Source organism: Antechinus flavipes, chromosome 4 (genome assembly GCF_016432865.1).
Source record: "Antechinus flavipes isolate AdamAnt ecotype Samford, QLD, Australia chromosome 4, AdamAnt_v2, whole genome shotgun sequence".
In the NCBI taxonomy this organism is placed as follows: domain Eukaryota; kingdom Metazoa; phylum Chordata; class Mammalia; order Dasyuromorphia; family Dasyuridae; genus Antechinus; species Antechinus flavipes.
The window spans coordinates 151,510,169-151,526,203 of NC_067401.1; the positions used below are offsets into that span (position 1 = coordinate 151,510,169).

Genomic DNA, 16,035 nt, shown 5'->3' on the forward strand with positions numbered 1-16,035 from the left:
TTTCATGTGCTTCTAATTGTGGCTTTTCAGTATTTGAAATGGCTTTTTTTGGTTGTTGTTGTTGCTCATAATGTTTTTACCTTGTGATACAGCAATGATATTCCTGTAGGCTTTCCTTATAGGATCCATTTCAGATAGTGATTGGTGGATTTTTTTTGTCTATTTTTACTTTCTCCTTTTGTTCTAATCCTTCAGGACAATTTTTTTCCCTATTATTTCTAATATTATTGCATTAAAATACTTTTTTGGATCATAGCTTTCAGGTAGTTCAATTATTCTTATATTTTGTCTTCTTGATCAGTTCTCCAATCATTTGTTTTTCTTATGTTTCACATTCTCTTCTATTTTTTTCATTCTTTATATTTTGTTTTATTATTTCTTAGTCTCTGGCTTCCCCTTGCTCAATTCTAATTATCAAGGAGTGAGTCTCTTAAGATTCTAGATCTCCTTTTCTAGTTAGTGGACTTTCTGTTCATAACCTTGTTTTTCTTAGATTGTTCTCATTAAAATTTTTTTCCCACAATCTCTCTTTTGATCTTTAAAGTCTTTTTAAAGTTCTTCTATAAATTCTTTTTGGGCAGATGACCATTTAGTGTTACTCTTTCAAGTAGGAGAGACTTTTTTGTTCATCTGCAGATGAACCCTGATCTTCTCTACTCCCTCAGTCTTCTCCCCGTTTGATACCAGACTCTCCACACTGTCCTGGCGATGACTGGGGCCCAGATTACCTCCCAACCCAAGCTGAGGGCTCCTGCCTGCTGTTTCAGTGGAGCTAGCCTGTAGGTGTTTATACTTCTCACAGGCCAAACCTCTGTCCTGAGATTTTTCTTCAGCTCTTCTCTGGTTGTCCCAGGAGGACCACTTTTCTACCTGGACTCTTATTTCACTATTCTATGTTCACCCTGAGGTGCTATTTTGTCTTATTTGTGGAGAAAATCTGGAGAGCTTAAAATTTTCTGACTATTCTTCCATCTTCTCAGAACCCTCCCTCCCAATGCCAATTTTAAATACAAAGGAAACCATTACTTTGGGTGTTTGCAGTGCCAAGAACTGTTTTCCCCTGTCCATCCTCTTTCATTTAAGTGTGGATAATCAGTGACACAGTCAGGAAAGTCAGGCAGGGAAAAACATGGCCAATTTACACATAGACTAAGTGGGTCTGTCCTCAATCTGCCCTCATTTCACCTCAGGAGCAGCAATTCCTAGTCCAATTTTATAAAAGTACAAGATAATTTCCATTTTCCTGAGGAGGACACTGTGAAAATTACAAAACAAAAATACATTTGAATTTACTCAGGTCTTTAAAGTAGATGCCATGGAATATTTTAGAAAACAGATTGGGCACATTCTGAAATCATATAACAAGAACTTGGATTTTTTAGAGCTGAAAGAGAACTTAATCAAACCTTATTTTACAGATAAGGAAATTGAGGTATGGAGGGATGAAGTGTCTTCCCCAAAGGTTGGCAGAAGCAAGAACTGGAGCCCAGAGTTCTCACCTTCTAGTCAGGTGTTTGTTTGGTTTTTTGTTGTTGTTGTTGTTGTTGTTTGTTTGTTTGTTTGTTTACCATGTACTATGTCACTCCTATTATTCTATTATTATTCTAAAGGAATTTCCATGAAAGAGAATCACTGATTTGTTATTCTGGACTCAAAGTCTTCAGTTTGCCATGACCACAAGAATTGTATTGTTCTGAGTGGAGATTATACCTATACCTGCTACTTTGAAAATATGCTTCCAATAGCTTTTTAATTCAGAAGAGATTTTCAATTTTTGTACCTGGTACAATGTGAAATAACCTACAGGGCAATGGCACGATAGCCAATGGCCATAATCAAACCCAGATATTGATTCCTTCCCCTTTAATTGAAAGAATCAGCAGAGGAGGGGATCAGGGCTGAATTAGATTAGACTGGGCTACAGAGGAGCTTACTTGGGTGCCAAGTAAGGAGGAATTTTAACTTTGGGCTTTAATCAATGCTTTTTGTAAATTACATGCTAAACTGTTTTTCTTCTGCAGAAGGTCTCCCAATGTTTTCGGTATCTTAGGGCAAAGCCTTGGTTAACTTGTCTTAGTTATGCTTGATATTCAGCCTAGTCCAAACTCCAGCACCTTTTTTGGAGTTGAATTACTGAGAATAGGAAAAAACACCTTATTTCTCAACACTATAAATATCTCTAAACTAACTTACTTGTCCATACAACCACCTTCCTGAGGGCACACCAGACTTTGTCTTTATATAGAAAAACATGCAGCTTAGTATAAGGATAGGAGTTGGGGTTTCCTTTGCTATGGAGATAGCCCCTCTGCTTGGGCTACTTACACTGTTGCCATGGTTACAGATTCGCCTGCCTTTTATCTAAAGGGCAGGAGAGAGAGAGAGAGAGAGAGAGAGAGAGAGAGAGAGGGAGAGAGAGAGAGAGAGAGAGAGAGAGAGAGAGAGACAGAGAGAGACAGAGACAGAGAGAAAGAAAGAGACAGAGAGACAGACAGAGAGACAGACAGAGAGATTAGACAAATCTGAGTGGGAAGATAGGGACAGAGAAATGGTTTCTTTTATAGTCACTATAATCAAAAGAGATATCTGTTTATACTTTTATGCACCTATGTGAGTGAGAAAACTGTAATTAGCTTTTAGAATCAATCATTTATTACATCACAGCTTCCAAAAAAGAATACAACTTCAGCCTTAGACAATGAGAAGAAAAGAGAAAATAATTTTTAATTAAAATTTTACCTCTGGTGAGAACTACTCCCCTTTCCATCATATTCTATGAAATGTAAAGTTCTGATTTCTTAGGAGTTTTGAAGTGAGAATAACTCCTATGAAAACAGATTATATCTTGTCTATATGTAAGTCCTAGGAAATTGTGTTAAGCACAGAGAAGTTAAGTGCCGTCCCTGTGATCACATAACAAATAAATGTGAGTCCAGATTGGAATATTTTCCTAATTCTAAGCCTAGTGCTTTATTCCACTAAATCATTCTGCCTCTTCTATTACATTAGCAGTTGAAAAACTGGTGGTGTCTTTGCAATGCAAAGATCACCCTATTAATAAGACATGCTTTGGGCTGATTTTCCAATAGTGAGGAATGTTTATACTTAGCCATCCATATCATCCAATCAATTTGATTATGCATTTGCATTTGCAAGGCAGATGGCTAGGGCTAGCTGTGCAGTTTGGATATGTGCTACAATTATATTCTGTATGATGCTAACTGACCCCTGTTGGGTTCCATCCTAGGGAGAAAAATGACAATTAGCTTCTATTTATGGTTTCTCAACTTTATTATAGCACTAACTATGTTAATTATTCTTGAATGAATTCTCAGAAGGGTTTCATGTAAGTCCATGTAAGCATGGACTAAAAGAGAAGGCTGTGTTGGGGGCAGAACAGTGAAGAAGAGAAGAGAGGGGGTGTCTCCTAATCTCATAATGTCAGAAGCGATTATATATAGTCCAACTCCCATATTTTACAGAGGAAGAAAAAAATGAGGCTTAAAGAGATGAAATTAATTGTCTTAAATCACAATTAATTCATGGTAGAGCTGGGATTAAAACCTAGATGATTTTTTCCAGATTTATTCACTCAGTCCTATGCACTTCCTATTTACTTTATAGAGCCATGAAACTGTTAGGAAGTAAAAACTTATTTTTCTCTCTTTTCTTTCTCTGCAAACTGCTCTATAGTTTGATGTTATAATTTAGACTCTTAAAAGATTGTTGCTTGTATATCCTGGGATGTGGGTTTCAGTCTGTGCCATGTTTTAGAAATTTAACAAGAAGTTTTGGAAACAGGGTTTAAAAATGACCTATGGGAGAAATTTCCACAAAGCAATTGATCTTGGCTCACTCATGTTCTGTATTCCACAGAATGCCTTTAAAGTAGAGAAAGAAGCTGGAGGAAATGTTAAGAATCATCCACCCCCTCATTTTACAAAAGAGGAAAACAACTGGCTTCATGTCATATGGGTCTTCTGACATCTGTTGAGTTTGGAGAAAGCAGATTTAGTAAATGATAACAGGCTTCTCCCTTATATTTTCCCTTTCCTGTTCCTCCCATTGGCCTTTTGTTAGCATCTTTTCTGAGCATGTTTAAGGTTGGAATGTCAATATCTGACAGATACCGACTGGCTATCTAATGGTTGTGTTCAGGCCTGGCCCTCTCTTTGTCTTTCCTTCCTTCTAAACCCGTTACAAATTGGCCATCATTCTCTGCTTATAGGATAACTGAAATCATCCCAGGTTGGACTAATGAGATAGATGCCATTCTGACTTTTTCTCAGAAGGATATGGTACCCTTCCGTTTTTAAATGAAATGCTCTATAGAGTATTCCCACTTTGGTTCTCTTCTTAATCATAAAGTAGGTGATACATGGAATAATAAGCAGTCAATAAATGATTGTTGAATTGAATTGATGGAGTGGGACTTTCATTTGAAGATGAGCCAACTTCCACAAAGAATCACTCACTGGTTTCTAAGCAGAGGGGATCCTGGTTTCCTCTTATGTCCTAAGCCAAATGAGGAATTAAAAAACCTATAACAATCATGTTCTAAAAGGCAGAATATTAAAATGACATTAACTTCTGAGCAATGCCAGACCTTCTTGATTAAAAAAATTTTTAATTAAAAAAATAACCTTTACTGTATCTCCCCTTTCCTTTCTCCTAACTCCCCAGGCACCTAAAGTCCAGCAGATGCAATAGAGCTTTCTTTTTAAAAAATATTTTAAATATAATCTTCATTACATATTTCCCCCTCCCCCTCCCCCCCACTTTTCCAGTCCCCTAAAGTTCATCAGATGCAATTATCAGTTCTCTCCTGTTGGAAACATTATCCAATGGAAGACAGATTGCCACTGGAACCCAATGAACAAGATGTAATATTTCATTTTAACGCTATTATCCTCACTTTTAATCCCAGGGCTATCAATAATGTTTTTTATTCTACCATCACTAAGCTTTGGTTAATATTTACCTCTGCTTCTTAAGCATAACCCAGATACAAAACATCTGAGATAATCTAGTTTTTTCCCTTGGATATCTGCCAGCTTTCAGTTACTGACAGCTTTATGGGGGAGGGTAAATAGGGGAGAAATTTCCTTGAAATGTTGCTCCAGGCTCCTCATTGAACCACAGAAAAATTAAAAATTAAAAAAATTACTGAAGAAGAAAGAGAATGTAAACTCCTTGAGACCAGAGTTTCATTTTTTGTCATTGTATCTAGTGGGTTCTTAGTAAATAGTTGTTGAAATGAACATGTATGACCTACTTTCTGGTGGAAGTAGGACAAAAAACCCTTATGGAAGTTGACCTCAGTATCCCTTTGATAGCAGCAAAACTTCTGCCTAACTTCTGGCTTAGCTTTGTCCCCAGGGTTAACCTTTTTAGAGGCTTCTGGTTGTTATCCTTGATAATTTGGCATTTTGATGAAAAAATGTAGGTAAACCAAATGGCCAGTTATGTGCCCAGACATAGATATTGAGTTTTTCCAGTTTTGTCCTCAAGGAAGTATTTTCTTTCTATCATGGAAATAATTTGTATTCTGTTTCTGTTTCATACTGATTTTTTTCTCTTTTGCTGTGGTCTAGGAGAATATCACTGGAGGATATGAAAAGTCTAAAAAAATTTTAATTGTGTCATTATGATTAAAACACACAAAAGGAATACATCCCTTATGGAGTTTCAAAAATATTTTGCTGATGCCCAAAGCCTGATGCCTAAGTAATTAGATCAACCTGTTTGGGATACTGGGGACATATTCCAAATTAGCTCTGATTTTCTGTTCCTTCTTCTTGTTTCTCCTCATAATAGCAATAATTCATATTTACCTAACACTTTTATAAAGATGATAAAGCATTATTCTTGAAATAATTCTGTAAGGCAAATACCACAGATCGTATAATGAATGGGTTGAATACTGTACTTGAAGTCAAGATCTGAATTCAAATTTTACCTCAGATATTCACTGATGTCTGACTACAAGGAAGCTACTTAACCTTTGCTTACCTCAGTTTGTTCATCTGTAAAATTGGGACTATAATAATAGTACCTACCTCCTAAGATTATTATAAGGATCAAGTGAGATAATATTTACATAGTCCTTTGCAAACTTTAAAACAATATATAATTGATTAACCCTATTATTATTTGCATTTAGCAGAATAGGAAACTACAGCTCTATAAAGGTTAAGTGATCTGTCCATGGTTCTAATTATCCTTATTTTCATTGGAGGGAACAGGACTGCTTCAGATGTTATAGCTTCTCCAAAATTCAGCCAGACAAAAACTATCTATTGGAATTTTTCTTGAGCTACCGGTGCCTCCTTTCATGTAACAAGGTAACCTTCTTTAGTAATATATTATTGATTCAATGGAGATAGATGGAACTATTTGGGGACATGTAAGTGGACATCAGCCTAATTCCATTCTACCTAGCAAAACTAACCCCAAAGCATAGCAAGCATTCCATTCTGCTGGCATTGCAGACTGTACTGCAATCCAGTGGCCACCATTAATGCTATTTATCTTCCTCTGTGAACATGCTCTTGTCTTTCAGATACATTCTTAGCATGTTTGGGGGGCAATTCAAATTGATGATGCAAACTTTAACAATTTCAACACTGACTCCAGTATTTGCTTCCTTCTGGACTCCTGAATCACAGAATAGCACCCATCCAACATTGGCTATCAAATTAGACTGCTTGTCCATATTCTTTTTTTTATCAAAATTCTTAACTTTTTAATGTACTTAAGTATAAATCATCTCCCAATAAATCTCTGAGTTATCTCCAAATAAATCTTTGAGACTGTGGTCTTTCTATTTTGCCTAAGACACAAGTGGAGGGGCCACTTGCAAACCCAATCCCATTGCTATTTGTCATAGAACTTTCATCTGCTTTATTTCTGACCCGGATTGTTTTATCACTCCTTAGGCAACCTGGTGGCCTTTATCTTCTGGAGGCTTGCCATGAAATGGCTACCATATTTAGTGTAGAGATCAGATCAGTTTTAGCTCTACTGCAGCTTAGAACTTCAGAGCTCAAGCAATCCATCAGTCTCAGTCTCATCACCAGCCTGCCTCCTCCATGCTTATGGAAGAGACTTAATGTGTCCTGTATATTCTAAACAACCACATAATCCAAAAAAAATCACTTACATTTGGTTTTAGAATATGCTATAATTTTTAAAAGGCAGGTATAATTTCCTAATTTCATTGAATTAAAATTGCTATTTAAATTAATTTGCATATGTAATGATGGGTGGAGAAACAACCAGGGAACATACTGAGTCATAGTGGAAAGCCATCCCAGAATGCTACAGGGACAGCTAGTGTAGTATATAGAGCACCAGTCCTGAAATCAGGAGGACCTGAGTTCAAATCTGGCCTCAGACACTTCATACTTCCTAGCTGTATGATCCTGGGCAAGCCACTTGACCCCAATTGTCTCAGAAAAAAATGCCATAGTTCATCTACATATCAGACTATTCATTTTGAAATCATAAAAGGATGATGATAGTGTTTGGGAAAGTAGGGAAACAATTTGAAGGTGTCATGTCTTAATTTTTGAGGCAGCTGGTGACTCAGTGGAGTGTGCTTAGGGTCAGGAATATCTGAGCTCAAATCCAGCCTCAGACCCCTCCTAATTATGTGACCCTGGGCAAGTCACTTAACCCTGTTTGTCTGACAAAAGGATCCACTGGAGGAAATGGTAAACCACTCTGGTATCTTTGCCAAGAAAACCCTATGGACATTTCTCTCCATGAGGTCATGAAGTGTCGGACAGGATTGATCCATTAAACAAGAATAATGTCGGTTTTAAAATGACAAATATGAGAAATAGTCATTATTAAGAGGCAAATCAGTCCCTAGAATATAGTCATAAAAGGTCTTTGAGAGTTCTTGCCCAATATACTCTGTAATCAATGTGCTTCTATTTGGTAGGGTCCATATATACATACAAGACACTTAGAAAATCTTATTCAATAATTCCCAGAAATGATGATATGTATCTAGAAGCATATTTATCAACACTGAGGAAGACATTAATGTTCTATGAAGTGTGCATTGTCTGTTCTCATTATCTTCTATAGAGGAATTTTAGGGGCACAAAATACTACTGATAATATCAAAGAATGGCGTTTTTATATGCTTGGTTAAATGGCTTATATATTTCTTGTAAAAAAGGTGCTGGTAGAAGTGGTACTTTGCCCTCTGTAAACACACACAGACAGAGTAAATTCAGGTCTATTGCGTGGTGTAGGGTGGTTTCCTATGGATATAGTGCTGCTGAGCCATCAGTATGTATTAAAAAGATAATTTGTTTTTCATAATGTGCTTTAAAAACTCCTTTGAAGAGACGCTTGATTCTATTTCTCTTTCCTTTCGTTAAGAAATCAAATCACTTCCCAGACACCAGCTCCAAATCATGTTGACTAAACTCTGGCCATCAGAAAATTCAGAATGAATTCTTATAACCACCTGGGACTCTGGTGGGTGAGATTCTACCATAATTTGCCTGGAACCAGCCAGGTTCCTCATTTCCCAGCCACCAGCTCCAAATCATAACACTGTGTCCATAGTTTTCTCCTAGCTCCACCCTTTCCAGCATCCCATATGTGTTGTTTTCCCCATTAGAATGTAAGATCTTTGAGGAGAGGGCTGCTTTGCTTGTCTGTATTTTTAACTTTTATGCTTAGCACAATGACTGGCACATAAACACTTAATAAATGTTCTATTTATGTATCTATCAATTTAACTATCATCTCTGGCTGCTGTGACAATTTTATTGTTTCTAATGTGAATTTTTCTTTCCTTCATTTTTTATTAATTTCCACTGTAGGGACAATAAATGTGATCACCATAAGAATCATGATCCATTTAAAAATTTTCTTTATAATGCCCACCCCTACCCCACCCTCACTCCCAGTTCCCTAAATTAAAGCAATTTAAATGGGAGAAACATAGTACTCTAGCAAAGATGGGTTTGTCTTGATAAATACAATAATCAACAACCACTACTGCTTCAATTCACTTGAATAAATAAATAATCCTCAGAGTATGTCAGAGAGAACATATAAGCATATGTTCTGATTCTTCACAAGATTTTTACTTTTCTATTCCTCAGGCTTAAAAATTGTTTGCCTGAATTCAGTAAATTATTATATATCTGTATACATTTCTGTATTTGACATCCATTTATACTATATACTCTTGTCTATGGGAAGCATATATACACAAACACAAGGAATTTAGGCAAGAACTATAAAGGGAATAGCTACAAATATGAATATAAATTTGTAGGATGCAAATACTCATATAATAACACATGGATACATAACATATCTGAAAGACAAACACAGACATAGATTGCTATTCTTGATGAGTCTTGGCATTTCTGGAAATCATAATGTCTTTTTCTCTCCGTCCACGCTTTGAACAGCCTTCCCGCATTCTAATTGTTCACTTTAAGTGGGGAGGCAATCAGTTTAATGTATGTATTACCGCAGACTTAGACCAGCAGGTTCCAATACTGTTCTGTCATTAGGACTGGCTCATAACAACTGTTTTCTTTCTCCGGGGCAAGGCTGGAGTAGATAGGAGGAAAAGAATATAGCAAACGGGCAGAAGCACAGAAGGAATTTTTTAGAGAAGGCTCAGATGCTGGTCTGGAGGTCTCCGTTGAGGAGCGTTCTCTGGGTCTCTGTGGTCTCATTCAGTCGGGACTTGTCTTGCTTGCTGTCACTCCTCTCCCCATCATCTGCCCCCGTTGCCTTGACCAGACACAGGACATTCTGGAAGCTCTTCTTGAAGTTGTCAGACAAGAAAGCATAGAGAATGGGATTGGCACAACTATTAGCATAGGTAAGTATGACCACAAAGTCAAATATGCCCTTGAGGGCTGGGGTGGGCATGATGGCGACCGAGACTGAAGACACATTAAATATGTAGAAGGGGAGCCAGCAAAAGATAAAGACCGCCACCACTATCGATACCATGCGGGTGACCTTCTTCTCTGACTTTTTCCTCTTGGAAGAACCTACTCGGATTCCAGAGGACTTGACCTTGATAATGATAAACAGGTAACAAAGGCAAATGATCGTGAGGGGCACCAGGAACCCCAAGATGAAGGTGTAGATGATGAACCCCGTGTACCACGCTCCAGATTCACCTGGCCAGTTGATGGTGCAGCTGCTTCTCCCGCCCTGGTTGTTCCTGAGGCCGGCATAGATCATGATTGGCAGGATGACCAGCAGGGACAGTCCCCATACAGCCACGTTGATCAGCTTGGCTGTCTGGGGCCTCCTCCACTTGGCTGACTTAATGGGGTGGACCACAGCCAGGTAACGGTCAATGCTCATCACAGTCAAGCAGAAGATGCTGGTGAACTGGTTGATGCCGTCCACAGTCATAACGACCCGACAGATAGCCTTGCCAAAGGGCCAATGGACCAAGGCAACTTGCATGGCCAGGAAGGGCAGGCCCAGCATGAAGAGCTCATCAGCAATGGCCAGGTTAAGGATGTAGATGTTGGTGATGGTCTTCATCTTGGCGTAACGGAGGATGACGTAAATGACCAATGTGTTACCACACAATCCGATGATACAAACCAAAAAGTAGATGAAGGTGAGAATGGCGTTGCTGGTCTGGTCGTAGTATGGTTCTGTTTTGTTTGAGTTGTTTGCAGAAGCCATTGACCCATTAGGGTCCAAAAAAGGGGATGACCATATTTGACTCCCATTCGATAGCTCTAATTCCAGATCCATGGCTGCTTTGTAGCAACAGGCTGCTCCTAACCAGTAAAAAGAACTTGAAGTGAAACAGGTCTCACCTGCGAGGATCTTGGAGGCAAAAGACAAACCGTGGCATCTGAAAAGGAAAAGGAAAACTGATCCATCAGCCAATGGCTACTCGTTTCTGGTGCAATGGATAGACTGCTAGATCTGGAGTCAGGAAGATCTGAGTTTAAATCTACCCTCAGACAATTATAGCTGTGTGGCTTTAAGCAAATCAATTAATCTCTGTTTGCCTCATTTTCTTTACTTACAAAATGGGGCTGATAATAATAGCACCTTACTTCCCTGGGTTGTTGTGAGGATCAAATGAGGTAAGTGTATAAAGCACTGGCATGTTGCAGGTACCATAAAAATGGTAGCTATTATTATAATTATTAACTTTATTCCATGTGATTGAACCACTACTCTAAGTACTTATACAAGATGCTTCAATAGGAAAAAATTTTCCCTTGAATATAAAGATCTATCATCTATCTATCTATCTATCTATCTATCTATCTATCTATCTATCTATCTATCTATCTATCTATCAGGAATATAAAGATCCTGAGCTAACAGTGGTAGCAATTGATTTTGAGATGATATTGAAACTGGGGTTTTGTTGAGTTATCTATATACTTTTTCACTTCATTTCATACATAACCAATAATACAGTTACAGAAGAATGTTTTTATTTTGTGTAAAATTATTATGCTCCTAGGCAAAGGGTAGAACAGTGGATAGGATGCCAGGGCCTTGAGTCAGGAAGACTCAACTTCCTGAGTTCAAAAATCTTCACTAGCTGTGTGACCCTAGTAAAGTCACCTAACTCTGTTTTCCTCAGTTTCCTTCTCCATAAAATTATTAGAGAAGGAAATGGCAAACTTTATCTTTGCCAAGAAAACCCCAAATAGGGTCAAGGAGAGTTGGACACAGTTGAAAAAAAAAGTGACTGAAATGACTGGATTCACAACACCTGCACAAAATGTCAACTCCCTGTTCTGAAGGGGATAGGATACAGAGTCTCTGCTTTCCTTTAATGAGGAAAAACAGACTGAGTTGAGTAACTGCTTGGTAGACCCTACTCAATAAAAATTATTAAATAATAATTTATTATTTTGGTTTGTTTGCATTTGTGAATCTGCTTACATAACTCTCATGAGTGTTTTAGTTTTCTTTACACTTAGAAAAATTGATGTGTCGGGATTTTTTTGGGGGGGATTGGTTTTGTTGTCTTTATTTCTCTATTTATAGGATCATAAATTTAGCACTGGCAGGAATCTCAGAAGTGATCTCATCCACAACTCTTTGCTTTAGAAATAAGGGAAATTAAAGTTTGAAAATCTAATTTGCCCACTATCTTATTGGAAATAAGGGACAGAGTTGGGAGAAGCATCTGAGCCTTTTGACTCCGAATACAGCATTCTTTCTGCTACAATACTTAATCTCTTCGAGTGTGTTGTTGTTCAGTTGAGTCTGGCTCTTTTCGTGATCTCACTTGGGGTTTTCTTGACAAAGATACTGCAGTGGTTGGCCATTTCCTTCTCGAGCCTATTTGACAGATGAGGAAACTGAGGCAATGTGTTGCAGCACAACTGGAAATGAACCAGAAATCTGAAAGCATGGATCCTATTCTTCATGCTGAAGAGATAGTGTGATGTGGTCTGGAGATCTGAGGCTTGCGTTTGAATTGTGCCTGTGATTCTGGGCAAGTCATGGACCACAGAGTAATATAATAAATAGACTGAGTCCCCCCTAAACCAAAAAGAGCAATAAAGAACTTTGTCTTGTGAGAGGTGAGCAGCTAGGTGGCGACATAGTGCACAGAGTGCCAGACCTGGCGTCAGAAAGATTCATCTTCTGAATCCAAATCTGATCTCAAACACTACCTGGGTGACTTTGGGCTAGACACTTAATCTTCTTTGCCTCCATTTCCTCATTCATCAAATAAACTGGAGGAAAAAAATGGCAAATCACTCCAGGATCTTTGCCAAGGAAACCCCAAATGGGGTCACAAAGAGCTGGATATGACTGAACTCAGTAGGCTGAAATATTAGGAACCTGACCTGACTCTAATTGAAATTAAATAACTTCCCTCTGGATTTCTTTCATGACTATAAGACAATGATTATAGTACCAATAAGCGAAATTTCAACTGGGTGGGCAGATCTTCTAAGACTTGATTTTAATTAAATAATATATTTATTCATAAATGACTAGGAAAGCATTGACAGGGGAAAAGAACAAACAGAATCTAGAAACCTTTGGACTTAGGTTCTTTTTCCTCTTTTTTGCCACTACTTTACTGTGTGATATCAGAAGTGTTGCTTAACCTTTATGTGCATTGTTATATGAATGATAGTTTGAATTCCCAGCGTGTCCTTTTTGCAAAGTGCTTTTGAAATTCTTAATTTCTTTTCAATATTGCATCAAATTCAGAAGAGAATGAAAAAAAAATTGGTTTCCATGGGAAAAAATTGAAAGAGATGGCTTTGATTTTATAAATCCCTAAATATACTTAAACAATCACTATGCTCTACCAGGCTCTAGCTTATTTTTCAGAGTACATGAATAAATGATTCCATTTTAATGTCTTAATGAGATGGGGTGAAGGAGAAAGAGTAATGGGAAGATCTGAAGTGTACGATCCTTTCTCAGTTGGATGTAGCTTATAAAGGAATGAATTGTATGAGATCCTTAGTCATTTTCTTCTGGAATGGAGTGAAAAAAATGGAGAAAGGCTTCAGGGATAAAAGAAGCATTAGAGTCATTTCTAATATGTAAGGGTAAGGGAGTAGAGAGAAGAAAATCCAATTTCTGAGTCCCTTATAGAAGAAATGAGCTTACATTATTCTTTTTCAAGAATGGTTGAAGACCCTTATAAACAGGCTTGATGTCTTCTACTTCTCTTTTACTTCCCACAGTATTCAGCATGGACCTGGACACAAGGTAAGTGGCTGAATCAATTATTTTTCTTTAGTTGAATTGAAATTCAGTATATGCAAGAATTGATTTTTAATTGTGTAAGGTTTAACTTCATAGGTACCTTCTCGATGAGAGTGGGAGTAGGACGGAAGGCAGAGAATCTAAAACTCAAAGTTTTAAAAACAAATGTAAGAAAATATTTTACAAGAACTGGAAAATTAAAAATTACGTATATACATATATGTGTATACAGACATGTATGTATACACAAACATATAAATTGTGTAAGGTTTTTAGGCACTTGAATAGGTGACCGGTGGCTCCCTCTAGATTCTGCGACAAGGATTATACGGAAAAGGTAAAAGGATGTGTTCTGACCATTCCACCTTTACCTTCCTACCCCAAAGCAGCGTCAGAGTAAATGAGATCTCTTCATAGGAACAAGAGATATTGCATGGGAGGTGGGGAAAGGGAAAAGGAGATGAACCGCTAAAAAACCTTTAAAGCTCCTTTCCCTTAAAGACATTAGAAAATCTAGGAAATGTAGGACCGGCATTGACCAGAAGAAGGGATGACTAGGAAGAGTTCACCGCAGAAGGGCAGCCCCCAACCCTATTAGTAGACAAAAGCCTTCTCCTTTTTTCTTTCTCTTAACCCTTAGGTTGCTTCGCAACCATATAATCCCAGCGACTTTCCTGGATGCGGTGAGGAGAAGAGAAGGGAGAATGAAGGAGGAATTTATCTATGTGCATCCCCAAGATCCCTAGGAGGAGAGGTGGGGAGTGCGGGGAAACTAAGGCACTCCCAGCCAAAGAAGTAGCTAGCCGCAGAGGGACTGTGCGATTATGGCCAAAGCTAGGTACGAGAGAAGGACAGAGGAGAAACAACCTGAGTGAATCCGTCTTTTGACTTCGAGTGGTTCGCTTCCCTCATCCCAATCTCCTTCTTCCCAGTTTCCAGCATCTCCAAAACAAGCAGGGATGGCCGGGATCATAGTGGACGGAGGAAGCCAACCCTCTCACTTCAACGTGTGTGTGTGTGTGTGTGTGTGTGTGTTCGCGTGGGGGTTGGAACTCAGGTTCTCCTCCCAGACTCTGCTGCTCCTAAGGTACTCAGAGCCCCGAGGAAGCTCGGAGAGAAGTTTTCACCTGTAGCATATCCCACCCGAACACTTATTTGAATGAGGGCATAGGAGCTATGTGTAGGGGCAAAGGAGGAGGTCTTCTGTGGTGCAATTCCTCTCGACAATACGAGGCAATCGGACTCACACCCAGCACCGCACACACACTCAAAGCCGCGTCTCCCCCCGGGACCCACAACCATCCGCATACATTCCCCGCAGCCACTCATTTACACAGAAGCCCCCAAGAAAGACGAAATGGCACACAACACCCCCACTCCCTCCCACCTCACACAAGCGAGTACAAGGCAACACACCCAGACACTCCGATGCACTCAGACAGCTAGGGACGGGGTACACACAAACGGACATAGAGATACAAACGTATGTAAAACAACACACCCAGACCCAACCTTCTCGCCCAGCCACAGATCCTGCACCCACACACAAATATAAACATATGTAAAGTCACCCACCGAGACAGTTACACAACCAGAGATCCTGCGTGTGCACGCACACACACACACACATACACAAAGGTATGTTAAGCAACACATCCGAACACTTTAGAGCACTCACAAGTAGAGATCGAGCACACATACGCACGCGCGCACACACACTTTGCGGTGTTTTCACCTTCGCTTGGCAGCCCGGCGAGGGCTAGTAGTCCTCTTGTTCCGCTCCTCTGACTCTTGTTCCTTCAGATAGGGGCGCCGGGAGTAGACCGCATCGGAGAAATTCTCCTCTTCGCTGCCCTCTCCTGGCTTCGGGGGCCGTAGCCTACCTGCTCTACCTGGCACCTCCGGCCAGAGAGCCACCGGGTGCGGGGAGCTCAGGCAGCTGCGTTCTTCTGCAGCCCCGCGAACAGAGGGGGGAGAGCCGAATGTCGGGAGCTTGTGCTCTCTGCATCTGTGAGCGCGCGCGTGTGTCTGTGCGCCTGTCTCTCCATCGCTCTCTCCCTCCAAGCCGGAGTCATCCACCCCCTCCCCACATTTCCCCTCCTTCTCCCCTAACAGCTGCGTCACACCAGCCAGCGCTCCGCCCACCTCTCCTAGTCCTTTGGGAGAACCCGCATGGGAGGGCCAGAGAGACCAATCTAAAGCTGCTTGGGAAGCCCCTGAACAGCTGGACAGTGACCGAAAGGGAGAATCTGTCTGCTGTAAAATGGAGAGTTAATATAGATAGATAGATAGATAGATAGATAGATAGAT

At 39.5% G+C, this 16,035-nt stretch overlaps 1 protein-coding gene across 1 annotated transcript; it reads right to left on the bottom strand.

The window, feature by feature from the left end:
• Positions 1 to 8,808: 8,808 nt before the first annotated feature.
• Positions 8,809 to 15,795, bottom strand: SSTR2 (somatostatin receptor 2). Its single transcript, XM_051995201.1, has 2 exons — positions 15,461 to 15,795; positions 8,809 to 10,873 (listed from the first exon to the last, which is right to left on the bottom strand). The coding sequence occupies exon 2, from the start codon at positions 10,768 to 10,770 to the stop codon at positions 9,661 to 9,663; it is 1,110 nt and encodes a 369-aa protein (XP_051851161.1). The 5' UTR covers positions 10,771 to 10,873; positions 15,461 to 15,795; the 3' UTR covers positions 8,809 to 9,660.
• Between the last annotated feature and the right edge of the window lie 240 nt (positions 15,796 to 16,035).